At 46.8% G+C, this 15,077-nt stretch overlaps 2 protein-coding genes across 2 annotated transcripts; one reads left to right on the forward strand and one right to left on the reverse strand.

Annotated features, from left to right (window-relative positions):
* The first annotated feature begins 234 nt into the window (after nt 1–234).
* On the forward strand, nt 235–4,272 carry ZFP57 (ZFP57 zinc finger protein). Its single transcript, XM_065884714.1, has 4 exons — nt 235–573; nt 1,039–1,165; nt 1,638–1,718; nt 3,038–4,272. Exons 1-4 carry the CDS (start codon nt 235–237, stop codon nt 4,270–4,272), a joined length of 1,782 nt encoding a protein of 593 aa, XP_065740786.1.
* Nucleotides 4,273–5,261: 989 nt separating this feature from the next.
* MOG (myelin oligodendrocyte glycoprotein) lies at nt 5,262–14,727 on the reverse strand. The gene is made up of 7 exons (XM_065884719.1): nt 14,646–14,727; nt 13,145–13,492; nt 9,279–9,392; nt 7,933–7,953; nt 7,586–7,606; nt 5,610–5,630; nt 5,262–5,275 (listed from the first exon to the last, which is right to left on the reverse strand). The coding sequence occupies exons 1-7, from the start codon at nt 14,725–14,727 to the stop codon at nt 5,262–5,264; spliced, it is 621 nt and encodes a 206-aa protein (XP_065740791.1).
* Nucleotides 14,728–15,077: the final 350 nt, after the last annotated feature.

Consider the following 15,077-nt stretch of genomic DNA (forward strand, 5'->3'; position numbering starts at 1 on the left):
TCCCTGACCAAATTAGGAAACTGCTGTTCCTCACTCACTCCCCCTCTTGCTGATATGATTTCTCTCTGACCTCAGGTTCCTAGAGGTGGGCACCAGCCAGCGGCTAGAAACAGGGTGAAGCAGAAGGCAGACGACGCCTTCCGAGCCCCAAGCTGGCATTACTGAACAGCGGCTGCTGAGCCGAGGGTGACCAGGTTCCTGAACTCTGTGGCCTAGGCTTGGAGAGAATCAAAGATGTTCTCAGCTGTGAAAGAGGAGAATTTGGACAGCAGGACAAAAAAGGAAGACAGCCCCCTGGAGCAGATACCTTTGCCACTGGAGGCCACATCAAACCCTGGGGCCTTTTCAAAGTCTCTCCATCTGCTCAGTCACTGGGAGGTAGATAGCCCCAGGAAGGAGCCCAGTCAGCCTTGGGGGCCAGACCAGGAGTGGATAAAGCTAGAAAGAGACATCAGGGAAGAGGTGGTGTTTGACCTGCTGAAGCCAATTGAACCTGTACAGAAGCTGCTCCCTCAGGTGGATGAGGAGGCCCTGCAGGAAGCCGTGAAGGGAGAATGCTGGTGGAAGGCATGGGTGAAGGTGAGGAGACCAAGCGAGAGACAGAGGGAGGGGCTGGGTCCTGGACTCCAGGAGCTCTTTCATCCATTATCCTGTCTACAGAACAAATGGAATCTCAAGAGTGTTCCAAGATAAACAGCACTCAGGAGAAGGGGTTTCAAGGACTTTTTTTCAGACTCCACACCACCCTGGCATCCTTCAAGGAGTCCTTGCTGAAATTCATCAGAGTGGCAGCCTTTTTCCTTTGCGTTCTTCCTACTTATATTCAGTATATACCCCTCCTTTCTCCCCCCACATTGTTCTTCCCTCCTCTCCATCCTTCCTTTCCTGTCTGTACATTAAAGTTGCTGGCTTTGTACTTGTCTTTTCCTATTTCTCCCTTCCTTCCATGTTTTTCTTTTTCTCTTAGTTGTCTGAATCTTGAGACTGGATGTCTGTCTGTCTATATACAGACTCTCTGAATCTCTCCTGTTCTTCCAGAAGCCAGTCACCTCTGAGGATGTGGCAGTGAATTTCAACCAGGAAGAGTGGGAATGTCTAGATGCCAGTCAGAGGGTCCTCTACCAGGACGTTATGTCAGAGACCTTCAGAAACCTGATGTCTGTGGGTAAGAGGCTGGGGTTCCTCACAAGCCCTCTGTCCCAGGCCTCTGGGACATCTTGTTTCCCTGGGCAGGTAGATCAGCTCACAATTAGCTTCACTGATCCTTGGTTCTATACGTTCCAGGTATGCAAGATCTGGGTTACTAGGCTCAGGGTGAAAGAAGAAATGAAAGCTTGCATGAAGGCAAAGATAAGGCTTGTGACATGATGATAATGTTCTCAAAAGTATGCAAATCTGCCTATTCATCCAACTAGTATTTACTGAGTCACTCCTATTACATACCAGGCACTTTGTTAAGAGCTGGCCTTTTGTGTGTCTCCTCCCTGCACCTAAGTGTCCCAGATTATAGCTTTTAAACCAAAGATAAGGAAGAAGGTAGCCTGTTATCCCCATCAGGTGTGAAGGGGCCCGAGCCTGGGACTCCAACTCTTCCTCTCCTTCCCACTCCCCAGTCAGAATCTTTCTGTCTAATCCAGACCTGATCGCCAAGTTTGAACAAGAAGAGAAACAGTGGAGAGCAGGTCTCCGTCCCCCAAACGGAGAAGGCCTTCATTCAGGTAAGAATTGCAAAGGAGAGAGGAGGGTGAAAAGGACCCAGGACATGCCTTGGGAGGATGGAAATGACTAAGAGGATCGGGGTCTGCATACCCATCCCGAGCCTGCATCCTTCCTGCCTGGTCAGACGTGGAGCTGGAAGAAACCTTGACATCATCTGCTCAAGTCCCCTGGCTTCAAGAAGATGAGTATCTAAAGCATTCAGGACAAATGAATATCTTCAGTTTCTAGAGATGGAGAGATTCCATGTCAGTTGCTTATGTCAGTGATACCACCTTGATTAAAAAGTCCTTTCCGGGGCTTCCCTGGTGGCGCAGTGGTTGGGAGTCCGCCTGCCAATGCAGGGGACACGGGTTCGTGCCCCGGTCCGGGAAGATCCCACATGCTGCGGAGCGGCTGGGCCCGTGAGCCATGGCCGCCGAGCCTGCGCGTCCGGAGCCTGTGCTTCGCAGCGGGAGAGGCCACAACAGTGAGAGGCCCGCGTACCGCAAAAAAAAAAAAAAAAAAAAAAAAAAAAGTCCTTTCCGGGACTTCCCTGGTGGTCCAGTGGGTAAGACTCCATGCTCCCAATGCAGGGGGCCCGGGTTTGATCCCTGGGTGGGGAGCTAGATCCCACACGTGTGCCACAACTAAAAGATCCCATATGCTGCAACTAAGATCTGGCGCAGCCAAAATAAATAAGTAAATAATTTTTTTTTTTTAGAGTCCTTTCCAAAAGAAAAGAAAGGGAAGGGAGATGAGCTTGATGCTGAGTTGGAGCAGGGGAGACTTGTTCTTAAAAGTAGAATAAGGACTTGAGAGAAATTTAAGTCTGAGCTGACCACACTCCTGGTTTGCCAGGACAGTCCTGGTTTATGCTTCTCATCCTAGCTTGATTGTTAATAGCACCTCCCGTCATTCAAGTGTCCCAATTTGCATGATATATTATGAGGTCACCTGTAGGTATCTGGGGTGTCTGGGAGTATGAACAAAATTGAAAATGAGAGGAATTAACACACATGGTAAATCAACTATACTTCAATTTAAAAAAAAAAATGAAAAGAAATGGATTTCAAGAAATGTGGTTAAAAAAAAAAAAAAAAAAAAAGAAATGTGGTTAAAATTTTGATCTCTGTTATTTTTGGAAGATTCCAATTAAATTTTTATTTGCTTTTAATTGGAAAACCCCAAAGTTTATTCTTATCTCTGGTCTCTGAGGTCTAAGAGTGAGCGTGAATATCAGGTGGGAGAGGGAAGGCAGAAAGAGGGGAAGTAGCTTGGACTGAGAGCTTGTGTTGGGGTTGTCATGGTGAATCTTGCTATTCTTCCTCATTCCCTACAGGAGGCAAGAGAGAGGAACTTCAAGAACAGAGTCAGAGTTTGGGAGATGAGGGAAATAGCGATGACAAGAAGGTCTCCCTTGCTTGCAGAAGAGCAGGCCCATCCTCTGCTCCAGCTGGGTCCCTGGACAGGACACCAGTGTTCCCAGCATCCTGGGCTGGGCCACCCTTTACCTGCCATACTTGTGGCAGATGCTTCAGCAAGCGCTCCAGCCTCTACAACCACCAGTTTGTTCACAGCTGCAGCCAGTGCGGGAAGTCCTTCCTGAACCCCAAGGACCTCAGCTACCACCGGCGCAAGCACCTTGGGGAGAGGCCCTTCTGCTGCTCACTCTGTGACAAGACCTACTGTGATGCTTCTGGACTGAGCCGTCACCGCCGTGTCCATCTGGGTTACCGGCCCCACTCGTGTCCCTTCTGTGGGAAGTGCTTTCGGGACCAGTCTGAGCTCAAACGCCACCAGAAGATACACCAAGGCCAAGAGCTGGGGGCTGGAAACCAGAAGCATATCCTGAAGATTCCAGACAACACAGCTGGATTCCAGGGGCTGGCAACTGCAAACAATGAACCAGTGGCCGGGACCCAAGGACCCTCATTTAAAACCACCGGTCCCGAGGCTCAGACCCAGCCATCTATAGACAGGAGCCCGGCACCTGCAACCAAGAACCAGGTAGTCACTGGGAAGGCTCAGCGCCCAGTCGTTACAACTGCAGAGCCTGTGACCAGGACCCAGGCAGCCAACACGAGAACCGCCTGCCTGGATACCAAGTCCAGCTCTCACCCAGGAAAGCCTTCAAGACTCAAGGTCTTCTCTTGCCCTCATTGTCCCTTGACTTTTAGCAAGAAAAGCTGTCTCTCCAGCCACCAGAAGGCCCACTTCACAGAGCAGTCCAACTGCTGCTTCCACTGTGGCAAGTCCTTCGCTTTATTCTCTGGGCTGGTCAGGCACCAGCAGACTCACTGGAAACAGAAGCTCTACTGTTGCCCCATCTGCGACGTCTGCTTTGGGGAGAAAGAGGACCTTCTGGGCCACTGGGGGGGCTACAGGGGCAAGGGGCTCTGCCTGGGCAGTCCCCATAAATGCTGGGCGATCCTGGGTCAGTCGCTTGGCTTCTTTCCCGATGCGCCCACTGTGGCAGGGGAGGAGATGGATCTTTCTCCTGGATCCATACCCTCAGGAGCGGGAAGGAAGGGAGGGGAGAAGGCAGCAGAGGAAAGAAAGCAGATAAGGCAGTGAAGGTCTTGGAATGTAAATAAATGGCCTTTCCACCCAAGGTCTTTCTCTGTTTGGTTTTCCTGAGGGCTAATCTCCAGGGTAAGGAGACTGGGGTAGAGGAAGAGAGAGGTGAAAGAATAATGAAGGAAATACAGAAAGGAAAAGGGACAAGAGGTGGCACATGGAAACTTGTAGTATTATTAATTAGCACCCAGCTTGTTTCTTTGTGTCTGACAGACCATCAAGTAGTAGTCGTTGAAGACAACAGTGGACACTCCAATAGATATGAAGATGGGAGAAAAAAGATAAGTGGGGGAGAGAGTGTGAGGGACCCATCTGGGCCAGATGTAGAAGGGAGGCGTTTCAAAGCAGGTGTGTGGCCCAGTTCTCACCCCTTGCTCCCCTGGCGCCTCGGTAGGCTGCCTGGGGCAAGATGGAGCTCTGGCCAGTGTTTTGCGGGTTTCTCCCCATCTCCTGTTTTTGGTTAGGGCTCCCCATGTCCTCACTCTGCAGGTCACTTGGCGCTGTCTTGGATGTTTTGGACTTTTCCTGCTCCTTCCCAGCAGGGCTGAGATCTTGGAAGAAATGACCACCATTTGCAAAGTTGGTGTGCTATAATTTGCAGTGAGGAGGTTCCTGGTCTCCAGTTCATGGCAGAGACCCTCTTGTCTGTGTTACTCTGCAGCACAGGTGCCCTCTGATGGAGAGAAGAGCAGCTGCCTGGCTGTAACCAGAGAGGGCTTCCAAATGGAAGATAGACCAAGGAGTAGAAATATGTGGGCAGCATAAAGGGGGAGAGGAAGGAAGGAGCTGGGGAAAGGGAGAGACAAAGTAGATGACAGAAGAGAAGTTGATCCTATTTGGAATTCAGAGCGTTCCTGCAAGTGCAGATTGGAATGTCCCCACAGCAGAGAGGCCAGTGGGTGTGCAACTTGATGGATGTGACATCCCCGAGGACCAGTCTTTGGGCCAACCAGGCTCTTCTCCATCCTGCCAAGATGCGACATCATTCAGAAGGGGTTTCCTAGAAGGAGGAGAAAATGACTTGAAAAAGCTGTCAACAGTTTCTGTCATGAAACTGTCACACCAGGGAGAAGAAAGCCCTGTGGAGTCATCTGGCCTTGGAGGGGAGGCCCAGGGCAGCTGCTGTAGGGAACAATTGAGAAAGGAGGCCAGCTGGAGTGGGATTCTTGCTTTGGAGCACGAAGGTGGAGGAGGAATCCTCCCTCCAGCCGGGCTCAACAGCCCTTCCTTTCCTTTGGGATTTTGATCCCTAAATAGCCCCCTCTTCCCCTTGCTGCTTTCCTTGTTTTTTTTTTTTTTTGCTCTCAGCTTATAAGAAAGAGAAGAAAACTTACTTAGCTCCTCAAGAAACTGCCCTGAAAACAAAGAGAAATAGGTAATGAGTGGAAGATGACTAACTCCTCCCACATCCTCCCTGTGGAATTCATAGTTCCCCCCCCCCTTTCCACTAAGGGACCCCACAGATCTCAGTAAGTGGCTCTCTTTATGGATTCTCTGAGGAGCCTGGAGTTGGCCATGTGGACAGAGCAGGAAGGAAATTCCAGCTCTGAATCTTGAGCCCTGGTTCCATCCACCCTCTTTATGTTTCTCACTCAGGGCTGGCTTGATCCCCTGCTGCCCAGTGGTCCTGTTTGCTGCCCCAGCACTGCACCTGCTAGTCGTCCGTGTAGCCAGTTGTAGCAGATGATCAAGGCCACCAGGGGTCCGAGAAATGGCACGATTACAAACAGGGTTATCTTCCAGCAGGGCACCCTCAGGAAGTGGGGATCTGAATCGTTTGCCACAGAACAAACAGGATTAACATGTGTTCCCCCTTGTGTCCCACCCACCCCTCTCCATTTATTATTGGATTTATTTTGGGTGGTGGAGGGGGTAGGTTCTTAACCTGGGTTCCAAAATAGTTTGTGGATAGAGTCCAGGGAGTTCATGAATTTGGATGAGAAAAGCATTCCATTTTTATTTTCACTAACTTCAAACTGAATTTAGCATTTTCTTACACTAAAAATGTAGCTAACAAACCAGTTATCGGCAGTACCTGTGACTTCATCACCAATGGAAGCCACATTCCCTTCAGAGTTGTTGCAGAAATCTCAGAATACTGTTTATCAATATATATTTTTTATATATATATTTTTTATCAATATTTTGAAATCACCGAATTATTAGACCTGCTGCTACATTTTATTATTTAATGTATATTTTGTATTTAGTGTATATTATTTAATGTACATTTGTTACTTTATCACAAATTGGTTTATATTTCAAAAACTATTTCAAAACAATGGTTTTCTTTGTAATCCTGTGTGTTATATTTTATGTGTACAGTTCAAAACATTCTGGGAAGGGAGGGGTCCATGAGGCTTAACCAGATTGCCAAAGAGTACAAAAAGTTAAGATCTTTGTTTTTTTGAATCCTGTAAAACAAAGATCCTGTTCCTTCCCTTTGAGTTGCAGACTATGTGTGTTGTTTTTCCTGCACACTGATTAAATGCTAGCGTGGAGCCAGGGGCACCTCCAGCCTCAGGAGGAGAGGCTGTTCAGGAAGGCTGCTCAGAGCAGGGACCATCTTATAATTTCTGCAACATCCATTCAACAAGTATTTGGGTGCCCTTCTATTGTAGGCATTGTCGTTAGGCACTGGACAACCTGCAGTGAACAAAAAGGACAGAGACCATGTCCTAGGGCCAACATTCTTTTTTTTTTTTTTTTTTTTTTTTTTTGCTGCATGGCATTCAGGATCTTAGTTCTCCCACCAGGGATTGAACCCTCACCCCGTGCAGTGGAAGTGCAGAGTCTTAACCAGTGGACCACCAGGAAGTCCAGGCCAACATTCTAGTGGGGTTTGATGTCTTCACTCTTCCCCCAAGTCGCCTTCCCTGAGGAGTCACATGTAGTTACTCATTCTGTACTGTGAAAACTCATTCCTCTGTGAGTTGTCGATGATGTATATGTACTTTGTTCTCCAGTAATTTATGTATATGTATCACCTCCCCAACTAGACATCAAGTTGATGTGCAAAGGATCTGTTTACCTCCCTTTTGTAATTCCTAAAAAAAGAAGTAATGTACATAAAGTACTTGTAACTCCTAGAACGTTAACATTTGGGAAGCTGTTACAGTGCCAGGTACATGAAAGCGTAATGTAAGTGTTTGCTATTATCTAACCCATCCTAGGTGCAGATGATGACATTCAAAGAAAGAACAAGAGAGGGAGGAAACCAACCAGAAGCCAGGGGTCCTTACGTCCCCAGGTAACAGGAGCCAAGTGAAGCACCAAGCTGACCTGGGGGGCTGGGTACCCCAGGACTTACCAAAAGTCCGGTGGAGATTCTCTGAAAGAACAAATGCAAAGGGATTATTAGTATGGCACTCAAAACAATCTTTTCTCCTCTGAGCCTTTGTTATTTAGTCACTTTAAATTGTAAGTGATGCACGATGGAGGAAAGGAAGCTGTAGGATTTTACTTCTACTCTGGCTGAAGGCAGGGAAGAGGAATAAGACTCTATGACTGGTTATAGGAGTTTTAATAGTGAAGTTCCTGCCTGAAGGGAGCACAGGGTATTGGGACAGAGGCAGAGATGTTCTGAGAAAATGACCATTTCAGTTACACCAGAAGACCTGGAGGGAGGCATGGGGAGGGAAGGTGCCTGGAACTCACCCATCTCTGCTGGAAGTTTTCCTAAAATAGAAAAAGGCGACATTTTTAGTTCCAGCTCAGGCACTAGATGGGGCCCCTCCACACCCATTGCCTTGGGCCTTTGTGCAGGTTGTTTCTCAGTAGCCCATGAACACCCTTAGAGTGAGAAGAGCACCAGATTTGAAAGCAGGAGTTCAGGCTCATTCCCTGGCTATTGCCTGGTTTAAATATCGGGTTAAACAAAGTGGAGAAGCTCAGTAGACAGCGATGTTCACCAATGCCCCCAACAAATCTAAGGTTTTATGACCGCCCCCACTGCTCTCTGCTCCTTTTCTTGCTGGTTCTCAGTTCACAATGTCACTCCACCCCGCTGGGTTGTCACTTAGGAAATCTAAAGCTACTTCGCATCTGAATGAGGAAGGAAGGAACTAAGTTTTTAGTTGAGCAGATGCTTCGTGACCGGCTCTGTACTAGATGCTTTACATAACATTATCCCCTTTAACCCTCCCATAACTTGTAGGAGGGAGGGTGTTATCGCTACTTGACTCAGACTAGGCAACTGAGGCTTGGAGAGTTCGTCATTGTCTGAACTGGATCTAAACCCAGGCTGGCCAACTCCACTGATCAGGTTCTTTCTGCTCAGCCATGTGGGCTGAAGACCTTTCTCATGTGGGAGAAGAGGTAACTGAGTAACTGGGATGAGGTCAAGGGAAGAGAAGATCCCACCAATATCCCCCCTCATATACTCCAAGCCCTCCTTGCTGCTTTATCCTCTTAAGAATGGGAGGGGGAGGAGAATTGGAGGCCCTGCGGGCTTTGGCTTTGAGAACGCTTGGTGGCGGGGAGAAGTCTCAAAATGAAAGCTCTTGGGCACAAGAGAGGAGCTTCAGACGGTTGAACCCATGTCCTCAGTGTTGGATGGAAAAGGAGGAAACAACACCTACTATGTGGTAGGGACTTTTACTTACAGTATCTTTATTTAAACCTAGTAGCACAGACTTGCCTGATTCTGAAGCTCACACTCCCCCAGTTGCATGAGCTGCTGTGTATGTTTCAGGGGCCAGAAGATAGGGGTTTAGGCCTGAGCTCTGCCACTTATAAGCTGTGCCAGCTTGAGTAAATCTCTGAACCACTCCAGGCCTCAGTTGCTTCCTCTCTAAAATGGGGCTATTATATATCAGCCCTACCTCATAGGGAAATGAAAGGCCCTATTATCTAAATGATATTTACATTTGGTAGGATGTAAAATTTGTCATTATGGAGTTCTGAACCCAGAAGTCCCTCAAAAATAAACGTTAGCTAACCAAGCTCCAAGAGACCAGGCACTTCAGGGAAGGGTCCCCAGCCAGCCACCCTCCAGCCTGTACCTCTGAGTCTGCGCTGCAGGCAGAGGAAGGCAAGGCCCACAGTGATCTGCAGGAGGAGCACAGGCAGAACCGCGATGAGCGCCAGCACTCCAGGGTTGATCCAATAGAAGGGATCTGAAAGGCAGAACCGGGGGGCCCAGCACTGTGTCATCAACACCCAGCACAGTGCCCACGGCTCCATGAGTCAGGATCAAAGAAGATGACTCAGAACTAACACCTAAGCTTAGGTTTAAAGGAAAAGTAAGGGGTTATTTCTGGGAAGGGCCGGTGGTTTAGAATGACAGGAGTCGAGGCTGTGTACTGGGCCAGTCTTGGAGAGTTCTGAGCACCACTAAAGGGACTTAGAGCTGATCCTCAAGGTCATGGGGTACACTGAAGCATTTCATGCTGAGGAGTGACAAGATCTGATTTACTGACTGCAGGACTAGAGGAGGGGATCGAAGGCAGTCAATTAAGAGGCCATGGTAATGGTGAAAGTAAAACACATGAGCCTAGGACAGTGGTGGCGGTGTAGGAAGTCAAGGTGAACTTAAATAGGAAAAAAAATACGTATTTTCAGTAAACTTTAAGCTGAAATTTAGTGTTTCTTTCAATTATGTTTGTAGGCAACACTCCACAACAATATGAACAAAACCTGAGACCTTGTCATCCCTAAAAATCACAAATATTTTCATATCACGGTACAGAAATCTCAAAATATCACTTATGTTCCTTTTGAAATGACACTATTATTAGGGCCACCCCATATCTTACTTTAATATTTTGATAACTGTATTTCAGTACAAGTATGTTTTATGCATTTCAAATATCCTTCTGAGAAGGGGTTCATCGACTTTACCGGTCCGACAAAAGGGTGCATGACGCAAAGAAAAGTTAAGAACCTTTCTTCTGGAGCTTTTGAGAAAGTAAGATCCGCCGGATTTGGTAACTGAGCGGACATGGAGTAGGAAAGATAAAGAGACAGGGGATGACCTTTGGCTCTCTGGCGCCATCTATTGCCCATTCTCGAGTCGGCTCAGTGCCCCAAAGCTTTCCGTGTATAATCTCAATGTTCAGGGCCGGCCCTTGACGTCTTGTTCTCTGCGTTAGGGGGCTAGATAAAGATACTGCCATCAGGGTAGGCATTAAGTCACAGCAAACAACATCAAACTGGTTTCTTAGGTATAAATACCATCCTTCAAGCTGCGGTTTCAGGCTCTTGTCTGTTACTGTGTTCCCCAGGAGAAAACACAGCCAGCTCTACTTTCAAAGTTCTCATTGGAAGTTACCTGGAGCAACATGGTTTAACAATTACATATTTTAGTTCCTTTTTTTGTACACCTTTTATATTTTAACAAAGGGTTAGGATCACAAAAAGAGAGAAAAAGAGATATTATGAGACTTCTGATGTAAAGTGATATGAATGAAGTATATAGCATCACCTATGAAATATGCTTGACAAAATAAATCAAACCTGAATCTGATTGTTCATATCCTAATCTATAAGTTTACAGAAAATAAAAGGTACGGAACACTGTATTAAACAACATGGGAATGAAATCAGCAAAATCTAGATCGTGGGAAACTCTACAGGGCGAATGCCAGCCTGTGGATCTTGTTTGGGTTTACCAACTGTAAAAATATATTTATAAAACAATCATAAAAATGTGAACACAGACTGAGTATTGTTAAGAATTTTTGTTAAATTTTAAAGATGTAATAATAGTATTTTGGTTATGGTTTTGTTTTGTTTTTGAGTTTTTCTATTTGAGACATACGGTTTTGAGGATTTAGCAATGACACGATAATGCTGCCTAGGATTTGCCGGAGGAATTCATCTGGGGAGGATGGTGATGAGTGGGGTCTAGTGAAACAGGTGGCCTGTCCTTGGGTCATAACTGTTGCAGTCAGGTGATGGGAACTTGGAGGCTCATTATAATAATCTCTCTACTTCTGTATATATTTTAAAGTTTCATAATGAAGAGTTTAAAGAAAGGTTTACAGACAACTAGTAATGAAATCACAAAACTGACAAGAAAAATACAAAGTTGGAAGGAGAGATTAGAAACTCTTTAGAGAAAGAGGTGAGGTAATTACACCTGAAACTTGGCAATCACATAGTTACTGCATTTCAGTCCTAAATTTGTCTCAGCTTCCTCACGCTAGGTGGGTGGTCCATCATTAAACTCTCTTTTTTAAAAGACTCTTAGGCATGCAGATTATGAGAAAGGAGAAGTGGGTGGGAATGTGGAAATCCACCCAAAGGAAAACTTTCTCCCCGGGCAGTTCATTTGTTTGTTTGTTTGCTTGTTGGGGTGGGTGGGGATGTACTGGGGGAGGCAGTTACTGAGCCAGGAAGCTACTGAACAGGAAGGAGGAAAATCGGAAAACTGGAGAGATCCTCACTATCAGACTTCCTTGCAGGTAAAAATCCCCCAGTGTAAACAGCTGTATGAAGAACATTCTGTGACACACAAAGCTGTTTTCACATCCCTGAGATCTGTCTCTAGAAATAGTGCTTTGTTATCCTGCATACAATGCCATCTTCTGGTCCCAGTACTGCAACAGTGGCCCTTGAGATACAAAAAAAAGTGATCAATTGTCTGATGTTTGCCCAGCAGGTGGGGAGGAGGGAAGGGAAATGACCTGAGGCCCAGGCCTCAGAATATTTTTGTTCCTCAGTTAAATAGCAATTAACTTTCAAATCTCCCCCTCCTTGTCCGAGTCTTAACCCCTCGCGGATAAAACAAAAAAATAAATTTCAAAGTCATCCCTCACATAAAGCGTACCACAGGGCTTCCCTGGTGGCGCAGTGGTTGAGAGTCCGCCTGCCGATGCAGGGCACACGGGTTCGTGCCCGGTCCGGGAAGATCCCACATGCCGCGGAGCGGCTGGGCCCGTGAGCCGTGGCCACTGAGCCTGTGCGTCCAGAGCCTGTGCTCCGCAACGGGAGAGGCCACAACAGTGAGAGGCCCGCGTACCGCAAAAAAACCCGACCAAACAAACAAACAAAACAAACATACCACAAATGAAATTCTGGAGAAAGAAAGCAGTGGAGGTAAAATCTGTAGGTAACATCTCTTTCTATGATTATATTCAGACATTAGTTCTACTTGTTTAATTCCTTGCAACTATGTTTACCAGGAATATATTGTTTAATAATGTTCCTCATCTAATAAAACACTACAAACACATCAGCTGAGGAATTCACTGTAATAGGATTTGACCAGTTTGACTCCTTAGGAATAAGGCCCTTGTTTATAACAAATAAATGAAAAGACAATCCAAAGCAAAACAAGAAAGGAAAAGGTCCACTTGGATACTTTGATTATCTTTCAGATAAGTAATATTCCCCTCTAGTAGCACAAAATAACCACAAATGGATTATTCTGCTGCCTACATTTTTCATTTTTTCTATTTAAAAATTTTTAAAAGTTCTCTGTACGTACCCACAAATGTGCATGTTATATACACACTTTTATATAAATGGATAAATTTTTTGTTCCCTAGATTCTGTAGCTTGCTTTTATCACTCAACAATACCTTGTAAAATGCCTCCAAGCTGTCTGGAATGGCCCTACAACAATCTTTTAAATGGCTGCGTGATATTCACTGTATGGGTAACAGTGTTTACTCAGTCACTTCCCTACTCATGGGCACGGACTCTGATTCCGGCTTCCTTACATCATTACAGAATAATGGTGTAACAGACAATGTGAGCATATGAATTCCCAGAGATACTGATGTGCGTATCTCTATGGAGTTAATTCCCAGGAATGAGCTATTTGGGTTGAAGGATCTCATCTCAATTGAGAGAATGACTGAAGGCTCAAAGGGAGGTCCTGGCCACCCAACAGACAATACCTACTATTATAGACACTACTCACCTTCCACTTTCAATTCTATTGCTGCCTCCTCTTGGTAAGAATGATCTCGGAAGAAGCAGGTGAAACCTCCTTCATCTGAGAACCTTACATTCCGGATCCTGAGGGTCACCTTTCCCTCCCCAATAGTCTCCTTCAGCAGCTCCGTGCGGCCCCGGTATTCAGGTGCCTGCTCTTCATCTTGGTCCTTGCCATTTCGGTAGAGATGAACCACCCTGGAGAAGGGGGGTCGGTACCATCCCACCTCCATGCCTGTAGCGTTCTTTCCTGGAGATATGCGACAGGGCAATTCCGCTTCATCCCCCACCAGCACCCGGATGGGCTGCCCTGGTCCCATTACTCTGAACTGTCCTATCCAAGACACAAAATAAAAGAAACTGAGCATCAGAGGGAACCTTGACAAACAAACCCTTCATGGGAAGGGCTGCTTCTAAACAGGAAAAGAAGACACTTGATTTTTAAATAGAATTCTAGAGCCAGGGAGAAGCTCAATTTTTCTTAAAGGTCTCTGGTTATAGAGATACCGTGAGTTCCCTGGACAGAACATTCTAGCATGTGGTCATCCCAGCCTTTAGGTCCCACCTTGGAATGTGGTCCAGCATCTTGCAGTTTAACTGTTCCATGGGCCTCCCTGTTCAGTCTTGGCCAACTTGATCCTTCTTCTCCCCTTAGAGGTCTTGCTTTGGTCGTTCCTCCACCACCACCTCTCCATCACTTCTCAGCCCTCTGTATTTGTTCACACCCTGGTCCCAAATTCTTCTCCTCTGAGATCTTCCACCCTAGAGGTGGAGGATCTTCTTTCCTTCTTTCCTCCTTCTTCTTTTCCTCTGTATCTTCAGCCCTCTCTACAGCTCCTGGACCCTGCCCTGTACATGTTCCCAGTCTTTTTTCCTCTGTGGGATATATCTCCTTGTCAGCCTTGGAGCTACTAGAAGATGAAGCTAGTTTCTCCATTAGACCTGCAGCCATTTCCCGAGGGAGTATATGTTCTGAGCCTTCTCTGTTAGGCGGCTCCCTGAGATTGGGAATCTGTCTTCGGAGAGCAGGGATCCTCTGTAAAAACTTATTAGTGCCTGATAGTGTGAGACAGAACTCTCAAACATGATGAGACACTACAACTCAACCAACATTTATCATGATTTACCATGGGATAGGCACAACTAAGCATATTATATATACCTTACCTAATTGAACCCTGACAGCAACTCCAAGAGGCTGTTATTATGATATTCCCCGTTTGATAGGTGAGAAAGCAAAGTTGGAAAGATAGGTAAGACCAAGTTCAAGGAGAGCCCTGAGTTAAGGTCGCATGATGGATTTAGGTCTCCTTCTGAAGGCTGTAGGGAGGCACTGGTGGTATCTGAGGGGAACCATGTCAGCACATCTATGTATTGAAAAGGTAACTTGCATGGCAACTTGAGGGTGAGTTGAAGGAGGTGAGCCCAGGGAACTAGCCTTCCTGTTCTCAGGGTCTCCCCAGGGCAGGAATAAAGAGAAATCTTACCTGCAGAGCTGGAAGACAGCTGGAGGAGGAAGAGGAGGGAGGGGAGGCAGCTGGGCAGAAAGGAGCTCAAAAAACTGGCCATCTCCACTGTCAGTGGGGAAAGGGAGCCCCTGCAGCAGGGTCAGGCCAACAGAGGTGCGTGTCCCCACGGCTGAAGAAGCCCCAGGGGAGGATTGGGGAGGGCAGAGCTGCCCTGGCCCTGGTTCCTCCCCAGCAGAGTCACAGCTGTGCTCCCAGGCACAGCCCCACATTACCCTTGCCAGGCACTTACACAAAAGGGCTACAGAGCCAGGGGATGACCAGGGTTTGCCTTCCCCACCCCCTCAGAGCTACGGAGCAGAGGCTGCCTGGTACTAGGCCTTCCTCCCCCACTCTCTCCCGGTGGCCAGCCTTTGAGGGGGCTTCTAGGATCTGACCTGTTGGGATGGATCA

Source organism: Phocoena phocoena, chromosome 10, assembly GCF_963924675.1.
Source record: "Phocoena phocoena chromosome 10, mPhoPho1.1, whole genome shotgun sequence".
Lineage (NCBI taxonomy): Eukaryota > Metazoa > Chordata > Mammalia > Artiodactyla > Phocoenidae > Phocoena > Phocoena phocoena.